Source organism: Odontesthes bonariensis, chromosome 15 (assembly GCF_027942865.1).
Source record: "Odontesthes bonariensis isolate fOdoBon6 chromosome 15, fOdoBon6.hap1, whole genome shotgun sequence".
In the NCBI taxonomy this organism is placed as follows: domain Eukaryota; kingdom Metazoa; phylum Chordata; class Actinopteri; order Atheriniformes; family Atherinopsidae; genus Odontesthes; species Odontesthes bonariensis.
In genome coordinates, this window is record NC_134520.1 from 16,885,107 (window position 1) to 16,901,444 (window position 16,338).

General features: G+C 38.7%; 1 protein-coding gene across 1 annotated transcript; it reads left to right on the plus strand.

Annotated features, from left to right (window-relative positions):
* Positions 1–2,178: 2,178 nt before the first annotated feature.
* Positions 2,179–9,713, plus strand: lpxn (leupaxin). The gene is made up of 9 exons (XM_075485252.1): positions 2,179–2,251; positions 3,295–3,380; positions 3,486–3,586; positions 5,136–5,232; positions 5,590–5,853; positions 5,933–6,106; positions 6,643–6,724; positions 6,802–6,950; positions 9,040–9,713. The coding sequence occupies exons 1-9, from the start codon at positions 2,239–2,241 to the stop codon at positions 9,304–9,306; spliced, it is 1,233 nt and encodes a 410-aa protein (XP_075341367.1). The 5' UTR covers positions 2,179–2,238; the 3' UTR covers positions 9,307–9,713.
* Positions 9,714–16,338: the final 6,625 nt, after the last annotated feature.

Sequence of the window (16,338 nt, forward strand, 5' to 3'; positions counted from 1 at the left end):
GTGACTACCATATGGCGCTGAAAATGGAAATAGAAACTCTCCCAGTACATCAAACTGAAGTTCTGAAAAGCCACTGTTGTTAATTTGGTCTCATGAAAGCGGTGTCTATGGACTATTGTGTGTTTAACTAAGGTAAAAAAATATATAATTAAAAGGCTGTTTAAACCCCAACTGTGCTTACTTAGTTCCTATCTAACTTAACAATACAATTAAGCACAACATGCTTAAGTATTTCCAATATTCTATACTATTTGCTTCAATGACTCCACATCTCAGGAGAAAATAATGTCTTTACTCATCTTAACTACTGTAGATGCTTTGCATATTAAGCTTATGAAATCTTGTCATTCATTAGATTTTATCAAGTCAGTGGAGCTGAAACGCTTGGCTGATTAATCGAATCTGATCAGACATAATTCTAATAAACATTTAATTCATCCATACCAAAGTTTCATCATTCTTGCTTGCCCCTGTAAATCATTTTGATCATTTAGAGACTTGGACTATTGACCATTGGACTATGAGTCTATACTCTGGTCTTTTAGAAACAAGCAGTTAATGGAGATTACCAGATGAATCCATCTGCTCCAATGTGACACACATTATCGATATGGAAACAATTTAAAGGAAACAAGAATTAACTTAAAGACTTATTGTATAACATTTCAGAGAAATTTAGTTTCCCTATAAAACAGCTAAAATGTACATGAAGCTCATTCTGACTTGATGACTATTTTTTTATTTTGCTTTACGGTCAGGAGCAAACATTTCACCCAGATCTCATTTTAGATTAGAATTGTAACTCGTGTAAAACTGAAGCACTACCTCACTGGCCCATTTTCTTATCTCATAACATTAGATATTGTACCAGCTCAGAATATGTGAATCTGTTGCTTGTTGTTAGCCAACAGAGGATGCATCTGAATTTCAAATTCAGATGCATCCTCTGTTGGCTGGACAAAGCAGTCATGGCAATGGTATTGCTTTAAGCTTTGGGACAATTTGTTGTATCTTAACGACAAGTTGATCGAGGAAATCATCAGCACTTTAGTTTTAGATTGAAATCATCCTTAGTTGCAGCCTGATTATTATAATGTTTAATATAATCTTGATATTCAATTATGAAAACACTGCTTAAAATATTACGCCATGATTAATGATATTGCTCATTTTCTGCCGTAAAAGCCATTGCTTTAGTACTTTTATGGAAGTTTTTCTTTTTATTCTTTTTGTTTAGTAACACTTTAAACAAACTTTCAGCCACTTGAAATACACAGTCCAATTCAAGTCAATTATAATCCAGTTAATTGTAATGCATTCCCAATTCAATCAAATCAAATGAGTCAAAATACAAATGAGTCCAATTGATATGATGGTAATTAAAAAAAAAAAGAAAAAAGTTGCCGAGCTAAGGAAACCAAAAGATTGCATTGAATCTTCTCTTCGATTCAATCCCCGTCCTGAGCATAAACAAGGCGACTATGGAAAGAAAAAACTTCTTTTTAACAAGAGGAAACCTCCAGCAGAGCCAGCCTCAGGAAGGGTGGCCACCTGCCTCGACCGGTTGGGGGTGTGAGAGGACAGAAAAAAGGGGCCGGCAGGCAGCATAATGCTGTCACTGGACATTATGCGGCACATATATGGGACTCAGTATACGTAAAAGGCAGTAAAATATCCCAGGTGAAGAGACGAGCAGGGACAATTTAAAGCTTATTTACTTTCGTTCTGGATTAATCAATCAAATGATGTGCACAGTATTTTATTTTTTATTTTTTAAAACACTGATCAAGCTCATATCATCAAATTGATAAAGTGAACCTATGCTAGAAGTACTACTCTTGTATTCACAGCAAATTAATTAGCAGTGAGGAGGTGCTGCAAAACAATGTGTACTGAACTGTTTTAGATTTTATTAAACAGCAAATGATTAGCTTTTCTCTTTGTGTTTTTGCTGTTTGACATGTACAACATACATTAATCTGTCCTTGCAAACAAGTCTGGCCTTAAAATGATGAAAAAAGATACTACCCGTACACACGGTTTGCAAAACGTTGCAGGTTTCCTCTTTAACAGGAAACAGCAAACACTTCTACTTACTTTGGGTAGGTCTTTATACCGTAACAAGCGAAACAAACCTTCCCCAGAGGAAGTGATGATTTCGTCCTGATTAGAAAAAGGCTGGTTACCCCAGAGACAAACCAACAGAACACACACACTGTGCTGAGTGCAGGAACTGACATGGATGAGCTCGGTAAGACGACTGTCTGTCATGTTTTTCAGCGTTGATGTAATCAGACTCAAATTGATCAAATATGCGGCTTCAGGGACATACAAAACTGATTGTTGAGTAAGATCACTGGGAGACATTTGTGCTGCATATGATAACCATACTGATTTATATGTTTCATTTGAAGTTATTTGCATAAGCAATTCATTGTTTCCGCTGTTTTTCCACTTTTCTCATTGTGTTGATTAATAGTAATAATTTACCTTGATGTTTTACTCACAACTCTTGAGAAATCTTGACCTTTTGACAATCACCGTAGGAATTAAGGCATAAAACAAGAATCACACGAAAGAAAAGTCTATCGATCATCTGGGTACATGAAACATTTGTCTCTCAGGAAAAAGTGTTTCTGAACCTCAAGCTGAACAATTTTCTTGTCTTGTCAGCAGCCATGTTTTCCTTGTTCTTTATACTTGGTCAACTGTTATTTCTATGTCATATGCTGTGAATGACTAATTTATTCATGTCTTCCCTTGCCATCAGCATCTATAATAACTCCTTGATTTAATTACCGTATCTTATTGTAAGTCGCTTTGATTAAAAGCGTCTGCAAAATGACCGTAATGTAATGTAATGTAATTGAGTTACATCAACATTTAATTTCCCTCTGGGATAAATAAAGTATTTTTGAATTGAATTGAATTTTTCCAAACCATGTGAGGGGGAGAGTAGAGTTGGCTGTAACATTTGTTTCCCGATTCTTGCGACATTATAACAAGTTTCACTTCTGCAACACGGCATGTCATCATTTCCTGATTCAGCTGTACCTCAGTCCGTCAGCACCTAGATCTGAATATCAGTATGCACGCAGCCATACTCTACAGGAAATATTTTACTCTGCACAAATCATACGCAGACTGATTAACATCAAACACTAAGGAACAACAATCAGTGTGACAGAGAAATGGTTTTAGCTCTTGTATGAATGCTGTACTATACGTATATATGACTGCATATGAGCTAAGGTGTGCTCATGTGAAAATTCATGGTTCTGTTTCCTGACACAGATTTGCTGTTGGAGGAGCTGGCCCTGAATCCGGCAGGTTCAGGCTGCACACAAGAAAACAGAAACGATGATACGGCTGCTGGAGAGGTAACAACAGAAGCGCAAAGATTATCTCTGGAACTTAATGAAAGCCATGTCTTTCAACAAACTGTGTGATCACATTAACCTGTAATCTTACTACTTAATTCACAGAATACCCAGAAGGAACTGCTGTCTCCGGGGGTTCCAGGAGCAGATTTAGCTGGACTTTCTCAAAAAGAGAAAAACAGCTCACTCTGCACAAATGTCTACAGGTGAGGCTCAAGCTTGGGACCTCTGTTTGTCCATTGTCTTAACAGTGCAGGGAAAAAAGTGGAATTATTTGAAATACAGTATTTCACACTCTAGATTTTAGAATTCAGTTCTTTCATTATAAAGCTGAAACACCATTGTTACTGGCTTTATGGCCTCCTTTCAACAGAGCAGAATGATAACAGTTACTCCTTCCCAAAGTCTCATTGAGTTCCATTTAGACTTATACAACCATCTTTCCAAAAATGTTGTATATAATGTAAAAGAAATGATTTAAACTTGATATTGATTTAAAGATTGCAAGATGTCATACAATTTGTTTATTTTCATTTTCATGCAAGCATTACATTTTCAGAAAAGTTGGGACAGGGGAAAATAATCAGAAAAGCCGTTGGAACATCTCACGACTAACGAGGTTGAATGAGAAAAAGTCGAGCTGAGGCTGAATCTTTGTGAAGTAAAGATGGGGAAGAATCCCAGAAATCTGTGAAGGACTGTGTGGCCAGTTAGTGGGGATTTCTTCATCTTTAGTACATAATATGAAAAATGAAATGACATATTCTGGAGAAATTTCTTTATGTAAAGGGAAAAACAAAATACAATATCTTTGGGCTCTGAGGCAGTACATCGAAAACAAACATGATTGAGTGGTGGGAATCAATGCAGAACATGAAAACAACACATTGCATAAGTGCATCCACAAAGACACATACAGGTATAAGTGAGATAACTTTCATGCAAAGAAAATACATATATCAACAATAATCAGAAATGTCTCGGTCCTCTCTGAGTTGGACTTTTTTTTCATTTCCTTTGGGCAATAATAATCAGAATCAGAGTTTTTTTTTTAAACATATCTATTCATTCATTTATCTTTGCAAATGGTTGGTGTGACACTGTATAGTAAAAAGTATAAAGATTTGAAAAAAGTGATTGCATAATATATTTTCTTTTGGAATGACATGCCTAAAGATAGCCGAGAGATGGTTCAAGTGGGTTCAATAAAAGGTCACTAAAAATGTGGTCTAACAAAAGGTAGAGCAAGACATTTAAGGGTAAATTAAAGGGTATCCTGCATGCATAAAAATGTCGTAAAATAGATGATTTCAACAGGTTGTTTTGATGTCTCATCGCATAACAGGTTTTTATCTTTGTACTATTGGTGATCAAAAATTGTGTTGAAATAATTTGTAAATGATTGATGATGACTCATTCCATTTATATTTACACACCAGCCCCGCTTTTCTTCAGAAACAGGGCTGTGCTATTTGTGCTTCATGTGGGTTTTTTCATGAAATTTATATGGTTGATAAATGCATGGTGGTAAAGCATCTTTCAGGATACCGGATTATATGGAGAAACAAAATTTAGTCAGATAAATGATCACTTTGAAAACTGAACCATGTCCCATTCGAACTTGAAGCTCCCTCTAAACTTGGGCACTGATAAGATGCATCAGTCAGGCTAGTAATAATCATGAGGTTGTGTTAAAGGAGGTTGCCTTTAGAGTTTTCAATATTAAAATCTAATTAGTCTCTGTCTTTAATGCAGTGATCTGCCAGCTCCTGTGGCCGCTTCCCAGACTCCTGACTCACCCACACTGGAGCTCGAGTCTATCCTGCAAGATCTCATGGGTCTAGCACAAGGGGTCAGTACAATGTCTGCAGGTTCATGTACCAAACTGATTTATAATCATTTTTTTGTGTTCATTAAAGACAGAGTTTTTCTAATCAAAGTACTGATGTTGCACATGGAAGAATGATTCTTTAAAAGTACAGATGAACATGGTTGGAGATAACAGTGAAGTTATTAGTTTTAGACGTGAGTGAAATTCACTCGGTTCAACAACAGAGGGCAGCATCGTACTAATGTCAACACTTCACAGTGTCTGATAAAGATGTTGGTCTTGGGGCATTGCTGAGCATGGACCTTTACTAAATACTTTAAGAAATATAGAGCTAGAAAAATGGAACTGATATTTGTGCATATGCTTATCTTTCTTTAGGATCCAGCACCTTCATCAACCCCACCGCTGCTAACACAAAAGCAGTCTGTGAAAAAGAAAAAAGAGGATGAGCAAGAGAGAAAAGAGGGCAGCAGCAGCAGCACTCCAGTAGACTCCAGAGATGGAACCGCCTCAACCCAGAGACAGAAAACAGATGCTATCGATGACCTGCTGGGAGGCCTCAGCTCCGACTTGGAGAAGATAGGTGTACGCACCACTGCTAAGGGCCACTGCGCTGCCTGCAATAAAGGCATTGTGGGAAAGGTACAGTATGGGACCCAAAGAGGAGACTTTTGCACCCTGGTGCTCACTTCTGGAAATCGGTTCGTCTTTCTTTCTTCAGATAATCACAGCACTGGGGGAAGTGTGGCATCCCGAACACTTTGTTTGTGTGGTGTGTAAGATGGAGCTGAGCACAAGAGGCTTCTTTGAAAGAGAGGGACAGCCATACTGTGACAAAGACTACCATCAGCTCTTCTCTCCACGTTGTGCTTATTGCAAGGGGCCCATTATGCAGGTAAGAAAGCAGCATAGAAAGACAAATTAAAATCCAAGTTAAATACCGTATCTACATAAAGACTCAAATTTGACTGAAAATGTACAACACGTCTTATTTGTGAGTAGTATTACATAATGTGGTCAATACAATATGTGGAGCCTAAAGCCAACACTTTTTTAATTCAAGCAATCCTTTCGTTTTCGGATTTGCTCTGTCAGATTTTACGAGGCTTTATAATCTTTTGAAGATTGGATGATGACATATTGCAGTTATTTTTTCATGACATATCCAACTTGTCATCGTAATTAAAAAAAGGCAGAACCAAGGTTGGGTTCTTTGGCCTGGGCATGATGTGAGCACAGGCTGCTGACAGTAATCATAACCAAAGACATTAATCAGAAACTAATGCAACGTCTTCCACAATTTTCTTTTTCTGGTCTACGATCCACACTTTAGTGTTATTTCCTGACATTTGAACACGCCAGATGAGGTAAACCTTACTAATCCTTAAAGGAAGTCAAATGGAGGCGTAACATCTCTGGCTGGTTTTGCAGAACATCCTGACAGCCATGGACCAGAACTGGCACCCAGAGCACTTCTTCTGCGCACACTGCGGAGACCTGTTTGGGCAAGAAAGTGAGAGGCTTGGGAATAAATTTCTCCCTGATGGAAATGTTCAGCACAGAGTTCAGTATATCTTCTGCCTATCCCAGATTTCATGGAGAAGGATGGGAAACCGTACTGTCACAAGGACTTCTACCACCTCTTTGCTCCCAAGTGCTCAGGCTGTGGAGAGTCTGTGAGGGAGAACTACCTGACTGCTGCCAATGGCACCTGGCATCCAGAGTGCTTCGTCTGCGCAGTGAGTCTCATACCTCAGACCACACACATGCACAGCTCTGGCTCACATACGGGCCTGAGAATGAATGGGAAAGATACCCACACATTTGCTTTATTTGCATCGTTTTGACCACGGGGCTGATGAAAACCGTATGACTGATGAAAATGTTGCGGTTAAAATGATGCAGATAAATCAAGGAAAACCATATCCCTCTGTGTGGGTATCTTTTACATTCTCTTCAAAGCTACTTCTGTGTGCAGCAGCTGGTTAAAAATGTTTCAATGTGCAGCGGCACTTCTGCTTTAATTGCCTATGTGCAGTTGTGAAATATAAACAGCTCTCAGAGATGTTCGGAATCAAGGTACAAACTGCAATGTAAGAATGTTCATTTACCGAAATAGGTCACAAACCAGAACATATGACACATAAAATCCATCACACTCAACAGCATCACAAAAAGCATCAATGACATCAATTACGCACAACCAGCAACTTACCAGCAATATCATTTACATATAGCTGAAAATAAATAGAGAACTTCATTTTTAACCTTTTACTTGTCACTGCAGCTTGTTTTTCTCAACAGTAAAGGGTTTTCTGTTGCATGGGTCATTTAGCATCCATTGGAAGCAAAGTTTTTGCTGTAGAGAGATGTTGAATCCCTCGTCACTTTACATTGATTGCAATCTGTGTGGAAAAAGTTCTAAAATGATCAAAAATAGCTGTTGTTTTTAGACATGATTGCTTTTAAGAAACAGCATAATAGACACCAAACAACACAGACCTTTCTTTTGTGGATATTTGAACTTAATGAACAATGCATGGATTTTTCCACTAGAGTTACAGGGCCCTGGAGTTTTGCTTGCTGTGTCACTACTGTGGCTTTACTAGCACATAATAAACTGAACACAGCAGCTTGCAATGTTAAGAGTTACACCTGCGTTTTTACTGCTGCAGTATGACAAGTCAAAGTGTTTGCCAAGACAAATGTCTGTAGTCCTGTTCATGACCATAGGCAGTGTCATAGCTGCACCTTCACTTTCCATTCCTCTTCTAGTACTTATTAATGGATTGGTGAAAGATGCACACCTGCAATGCTCTTTGAGTTTTCATACTCAAGGTCCATGCACTGAAAAACTGACTTTTTGGTGAAGTAAACTCTATTAGTCTATTTAACTGTCATAATTTCTACCTTGTATTTTTAAGATTCAGTAAGAACTAGAGCTTCTTAAGTAAAATTAAACATTTTATTAACGTAATACATGAATTATGGGGGAAGAGTAAGTTTTACTTAGGTTTCCTCATACAATTTAAATGTTTAATAGTTGTATGTACATAAACCTAGAAATACTACATAAACTTTACTCTGAAAGTGTATCGTTAAAATCTACTAAGTTACTTCATAACAGCAAATACTACAGATATATAAACTTTACTTAAAATTTTGAGTAAAATTATGTTCCTGCCTTAGCCTGGGAATTCCCATGCTGCTTTGCGCTCGATTTCATTCTCACTGCAAACCCATCTCATCGAGATTGTGGACGCGTCAGCCAGGCTATTCCTGCCTATGAAAAACAAGTAGTTTACTTGATTTGTTTAAGTAAATATAACTTAAAACTTAGATGTAATTAAGTAAATGTTACTTAATATTTTCAAAACTGTTATGTTTTATGGTAAGTAAAATTTACTTGATACTGGCAAGTGAGTGTTACTTGATATTGCAGCATTAAATATTACTTAAATCATTTGAGTGCAAATACTTACAAAGGGTTTTTTAAGTAAATCTTATGAGTTGTTTTTTTCAGTGTGCCATGTGATTTTGCAGCACTGCCATTATGTGTCATTATGTGTGACTAGATTTTAAAATCACAGTTTTTCTGGGCTGGCACGTACAAAAATGTGTTATGTACAAGTTCGACAAAATGAACCCTTGTGTGAACATGGACTTTTTTGTGTGTATTTGCCAAAAAATCCTCCTTATCAACCATGCAACCGTACATGAAGCAATGTTAATGAATTACATGATATTGTTGCTATGAATCAATAGCAGACATTCAAGCTGCATATTTTTATTCAGCTCAACGATATTTCCCTCCTTCTACTTTGACAGGACTGCCTGAAGCCCTTCACCGACGGCTGTTTCATGGAGATGGATGGTCGACCCCTCTGTGCACTGCACTTTCACTCCAGGCAGGGCACTCTGTGCGGCAGCTGTGGAAAGCCCATCACCGGCCGCTGCATCTCCGCTCTTGATAGCAAGTTTCACCCAGAGCACTTTGTGTGCGCCTTCTGTCTGCGGCAGCTCAGCCAGGGCATCTTCAAGGAGCAGAAGGGGAAGCCGTACTGTTCTGCTTGCTTTAACAAGCTTTTCTTGTGAGACATTTACAGCAAGTAACATATGAATTATACCAAAGACACTTTTTTCTTTGTTGAATTCATTATTTTGTCATACTAGTATAATTATCAATTAAAATGATGCATTTGCATTATCATATATTATTGAAAGAATGTAATAAACAGTGGTCTAAATCACTGTGAGCTTATAATGAGAAATTTAAAATGGAAATGCCAACATTGTAACATAATTATTAACATGGTTGTAGAGCACAAGGGCAATATTACCCTTACAGAAAACATTGGAGACACATAGCAAGCATGTGAACTTTGGATGCATCCGAAAGGTGTGTCGCTGACACTTGGTTTAAGTTTTATGAGATTTCATAAATCACCATCACGTAAAATTTAAAAATGGCGAAAGAAAAATAAAGAAGTGCTGTTTTAATCCATGGTTTCCATAAAGCTATCCTCAGTTTGCCCTAAGACTTGGCAGTCTGGAGATCCTCTCTCGCAGTTTGGAACAGTTTGTCAAGGGGTTAGTCTATGTGCCCTGATAGTTTGGATTGGCAGTGACTGGCAGTGACTCGGCATGCCAACTTGAGTTTCCTTTTTCTCTTACTGACCACTTGGCCCTTGGCAGGCATTGGATGCCTTTTAGTCTTTTACACAGGCTCCTTTATGGCAGTCTATGGAAGATTAATGAATGTGGTGAGGTTAACAAAGGTGGTTTGAAAAGGAGCTCCCTCACATTCTTTGCTTCTCTTCAGAAACTCCCTTTGACTGTTGAGGGAAGAATGAACCACAAAGCATTTTAATGCTCTGGTGGTTGTTGGCAGATTTAAACTAATTTTGTCACCAGCTGACATTTTGTAGTCCACTAATAACTAATAGGGTAGATGATATTTGAGGGTGAAACATTTGTAGCAGGATGTACGGCTGTTCTAATAGCGGAAAGGTTTATTAATTCAAATGTTAGATTTTATTCTCAGTTTGTCAGAAATAAGTCATAACAAAATTTCTATTTAGCACCTGCTGTCATTTCTACAAGTGCACTGATTGCAACAAAGTCTGAAATTCAAGTAGATATCTGTCTCTGCTCAGTCTATTGTTCTGAATTCATGAATGGATTCTATCAAGTCAGCAAAAAGAAAGTTGTTCTGAATGAATGTATTCATATGTTCTGGACATTTTATCATCAGGACACATTATGAGGCTTAACCATAGTGCTACATCCACAGGCAACGGGGAACTTGGCATTTCCAATCCCCAACAGGAAAAATCAAATACTAAGAAGAAGTTGTATTGCCTTGCCAAAGGAGGTTGAAAATGATGTGATTATGAGTTCCCACATCCCACTTCAAACACACATGTAATACAGCATAAGATCTAACCATGGCTATTGTTCTGTACGTTATCTGTATGAAACAATGCAGCACATCTGAAGACAAAAATACAAACTGGACCCATCTTATCAAATGAATACCTTCAAATCAATCTATGCCAAATTTGCTCCCAAAATTTTGCAAGTTGTTATATATGCACATCATTTGTAGCCATTACCTTAATTGTAATATTTAGTTTTCTTTTTTACCAAGAAAGTGGTTCCCAACAAGCTATTAGCTAAAAAATTGGCATATCTCAACATGATGTGCAGTATACACCAACAAAATTTGAGGAAACTAGACACATGGAGGAAAAAAGAAGCAGTGGCAGGTCTAAAAAACTATCTACAACAGATTGACAGTCTCTGAAAGGGATGTCCTTAAGAAAGAGATTGAAACAAAAACCTGATCTGATCTGCATCTGATCCTTTACTTTATCCATCTACTGTTCACTGAAGCCTAATCATAAATAATCACTATGAAAGGAGTGCTGTCAAGAAGCCATTCTTAAGGAAAGGAAACAGGGAAAAAACATTTCCTTAACATGGACCTTAACATTACTGAAGCAGTGTGGGATCACCTTGACTGAGAAAGGAACAAAAGGCAGCCAACATCCAAAGAAGAGCTTTGGAATGTCCTTCAAGAAGCCTGCAGAACTATTCCTGAAGACTACTTAAAGAAATTACATTTCTAAGACAGTTTTCGTTGTGTTGAAAAATAAAGGTGGTCACATCAAATACTGACTTTCAAACTCATTACAGTTACATAACTCTGTTTTTGCCCTCTGTTTTTTCCCTCTACATTACATAAATATGTCAGTATAAGCTCTTTAAATTCAGCACTGAGCACATGGGAGAAGTAAAGCATCCATCCCTTACAGCCTGTAACTTCTGTAAAGCACTGAAAATGGTGACCCTTTAAATGCAGTAGTAAAGGTAAACGTACCATTTTCCAAAATTGTCTCAGCACTGACATCTGTAAAATCAGTATTCTTGCCACTGCCAGACAGGGTCTTATCTTATCTTCAGATAAAAACTAACTGCTTTTGTTTGTCCTGTGGGCTGCTTAACTTAAGTTTTTTTATGCACGCCATGTGGGTTCACTGTGTGAAGCAAGTGTATGAGTGGGAATGGCGGTGTGCATTAATCATGCTGTCATCACTGTCAGACCAGGTCTCAAAAGGCTGCTGCAGAATGTGGACTTTGCATCATGGAAGAAGTCTGAGTGTATCCTGTTCAACTAGAACTCAAAATCCAAAATCGTTAAGGGTTTTATGACCTAACATACTTGTGCCCTGAGTTCTGCTGAACTCACAGACTACGATGCTAACAAACTAAACAACTTCATCTTGGATCTCGCTCTGCAGCATGGCTGTAAAATTTCACTGTACCTCTTCATATTTTTATTCTCGTGTCGTGCATTTTTTCCCCCTGGATAATAAATGACAAAACAGATTGCTAAGGTGGACCTACTTCAATCAAAACCGTCTCTCACCGGTGGCAAGACTTGGTCAATGGTATCTAAAGAGCTACCAAAGCATCACAAGAGAATTTGGCAATTTTTTGCTCTTTCCTATTCCTACAGTTGTGGGATGTACCGCCTCTGTCGTTGACAACAAACCTCCCTCAGAGCACTTTACATGCACAGCCATACATGTATATTTGCTGTCACAAAAACAAACAAACAAAATACAACCAAATACACCTCCCGAAGCCACCAAATATGTCAAGAGACAAGGTAGGGTTCTGTTACAAGACCTAACAAGAATAAGAATGGACATTTTTATGTGCTATGATGGAAGTGATGAACTGACATGCTCTAAAGGCAAAACAAAAACTACAATGTTATAGTTTATCTCTAGTACAGTACAGTAGTGCTCTTTTCGAATTTACATTTTGAAGTCAATTTCCATGCCAGTCTGAAATAGAACTGGCCAACTGGGGCTTTATTTGTGAGAAAGGAATGATAATGATTAGGTTATAACTTACATTTCAACCTCTGATAAATTACATGGATGAACACACTACTGTTGTGATGTTGTGTATCTCCTTTTAGTCATAATGCAGAGCACTACAATAAAAGTCTGGAGAATATAAACATGTTTAATCGTTTTTTTTTATCGCAGAAATCAACCACAACCTCAGTCTCTTCTGATTTACAGCCTACACAGAGCAGAGGGAGAAATGATCAGGATCATATTCTTTTCAGGATTGATAACCCACACGTCATCAACTTCACTGACAGAGCCAAGCAAATCAGACAGGACAAAAAAAGAAAGCTAACAAGTTATTACTTACTGATAGCAACAATGACTTGTGTCCTGCTCATATGCTTTATCCCATCTTCCTCGCATGGTGTACTCTTGGGTCGCTTTTTTTCTCTTGTAATGAAAATAGTGTTTGCAGACAAATTTGTCTGTAATAGCGACGTTGACTTTTTCCTTCTCATATATTTATTGAGGTTTTGAAGCGAAATGTTTTTATCTTGTTGTTGGTGCAACTAGATAAGACAATAAAAACATAATTTTTTTTAAATGAAAAAAAAAAGAAAGAAAAACTGTATTTTTTTCCTTGTCGAGTGATTTCCCTTAAGTGCATAGTACTGTAAACCAAAATGCTGTCTTGCCCGGCAGGAAACCACCAAAGTTCTGAAGTGCACAAGTTCAGCCCCCAGGCACTGCAGCACAGTTTCAGGCCTGACAATGTACATAACAAAGCTTTGTTTACTTCCAAACAAGTCAGAGGCACATACGGTAGTTTAAAAGTTCAAAACTTCTCTAGTGTTGCTTTAAAATTCAGATAAACAGTAAACACATGTGAACACTGTTCTTCGTGGGACAGTATATTTCAAGTATCAAGTGTGTCTAATGAATTACATTACAAAAAAAAAGTACGATGCAGTAAAAGACATTCTGGCGTTAAGAGAGAAAACTATGAGTTATTGTCTGGCTGAGTGAATGAGGAGGAAAAGGGCACGCAGTAAAAATGAGAAAACATGAAATGCGAGCAGGGGTCTTTTTTAAAAGAATGGTGAATAAAGGGCAGTTTGTGGAAAGCTGGGAGAGTGTAACTCAGGTGACATTTACTGCAGTGAAACAGAGTACGAACGGTCTGGGAGCTCACTGGGCCATGACATGGAGGCTGGAGCTCGATTGAAGAAGTGAGGAGTATGGAGGTCAGAGAATACTGCAACATAATGCATGCTGGTGCTCAGGGAGGCAGGGGGAGGAGGGCAGGGGGTGATGAGTGTAGCTGTAAGAGTTTCTGTTGTGTGACACTGAAACCAAATACTTACCTCCTCTCCTGTAAAACGACTGTGTCCGCTAGGCCACCCCTGATGGGGACGGCGGGGCTGCCTGGCCGGGCCATTACAGCCCCACTGTGGGTCACCCTCAACCAGCCCCACCCTTAACCATAAGTTAACATCGGCTCTGAACCTGAAACTGTCAAGAATGTCTTTGGAACATTAATCACTACATTTACTTGTTGACACATTGACACACATCCACAGAAATACCAGCTGGCAAGCAGTAAAACATGGATGGATCAGATTACTGTAACATCATTTCTGGACATATGTACTAATGAATGGAAAAGGTCACTATTTCTAAATAACTGTGTTGTACTGTATCAAATCAAATCAAATGTTATTTATATGGCACTTTTCATGCCTAAAAAGCAACACAAAGCGCCTCACAGAGGCTAAAAACAACAATGACAAAAAACAAATAAAAACAACCCTCCGTCTAACTAAAACATGTAGTTAAAAAGGTATAACTGAAATAGTATCGAAGTTTGATTGAAAGGAATAAAGGAAATCAATAAAATCAAATAAAAGCCTGATTAAAAAGGTGAGTCTTGAGCCTCTTTTTAAAAACATCAAGAGTCTCTGCGGCCCTGAGGTTCTCCGGCAGGCTGTTCCACAATCGGGGGCCATAATAACTAAAAGCCACCTCCCCGTGTGTTATGGTTAAAAGGCCGGTGCCAGAAGACCTCAGGGTCCGTGGGGGTTGATATGGTAAAAGTATGTCCGATAAATAAGAAGGCCCAAGACCGTTAAGACAAGTAAAAGAACCTTGAAATTGATCCTGAAGTGTACGGTCAGCCAATGGCGCGATTTTAAAACTGGTGTAATGTGCTCTCGCCCTCTGGTCCCAGTCAGCACTCGTTCGGCTGAATTCTGCAGTAGCTGATGATTAGAGATACTCTTTTTTGGAAGACCAGAGAGCAGGGCATTACAGTAATCTAAACCAGTGGTTTTCAAAGTGGGGGCCGCCAGGGGGCGCTAGGGGGGCCTCAGAAAATTGGAGTGAAGATAAGAAAAAAATGCAAAAATAAAAAAATAGAATTCAATTTTTTTTAAACATCATTATAAAAAATTGTCACATTTTTTAAATCAGTATTGTAAAATACAATTTATAATAATATATCATATCAAAATGTTATTTGCCATGCTTGTCTTTCTGATTGGCTACCAGTCAAAACATCGTAGACCTGGCGGTTTGCGCCTGTTCTCAAGCTGCTCTGCTCCTCAAGCTAGCATGTAGGTAGCTAGCCAAAATGGACAGATTTTTGACTTGGAAGAGACTGAAAGAACTGGCCGACTAAAATCAGAAAGTATGAGGCAGCATACATTAAGTTTGGCTTTACAGCCATACAGAAAAATGGCCATGATTGCCCGAAATGCGTCCTCTGTCTGTAGACCCTCTCCAATGAGTGTTTAAAACCTTCGAAACTTCAGCGTCACCTGATACAAAAACATCCGTCAGAGTCCGAAGAAACGGTCGACTTCTTCAGACATAAAGAAGAGCATTTAGTCAGGCTGCATTCACACGGCGAGCTACTGTCCGTGAATAAAAGAAAGAAAATACGTTCTAAAAGTTGATGTTTCTTAGCCTGGAAAACCAGCGCCAACTGCTGGACGGCAAAATGTTTTGCCTGCGGTTGGGTCTGGCCTCGATCCACTTGTCATTTTGAAAATACTGCCCTGAATCTGGCAGATGGCAACTAAACCAATCACAACGCAGAGATGTGTTTTGAATCAACGCGGGCGGGCCAGAGGGTTCTGGTGCGGGGTTTTGAGGGAGTGACGACAGAGCAGTGCGACGTTGGGCAGTGGAAGCGAACATAGACAAGCGAAAGCACAACAAGAAAGATGGCGGCGGCAATGGAACAGTGCTCGTTTGATTCAGCCTTGGCACACAGCCATTATAACGAACAGCCTTGCCACTCTGTATTAAGCCCCATTGTACCGGCTTTTTGGCTGCAGTTCCACCAGAATTCCACTGGGAGCGTCGGTGGAGACCAGAATGAATGGGGCCCAATGGAGCTAGATGCTACAAATGGTCAGTGTCACCTAAGTCTCCTCAAGAGCGTTCAGATTTGAATGTAGTTTCTGAGAGCTCAACATGGGTTTCAAGTAAAAAATCTACTGAACGAGTACATATATCCCTTTGATTTCTTACTGGTTGGCTTCTTGTTGTCCACAACGCGCTAGCATTGTGCTAATGACAGCTGGTCGACCAGCTATGTATGACGTCATATACACTTCAAATCCTTTTTTTAAGCAAATGAGTGGCTCTAAAAATCTAAAACTCAGCCATGGGTATTTTCTAAACACCCTCTTTCGAAAACAACATTCGAATTACTAGAGAAAAAATTATATCTTGAGATAAGGGCACGAAAGGGCGT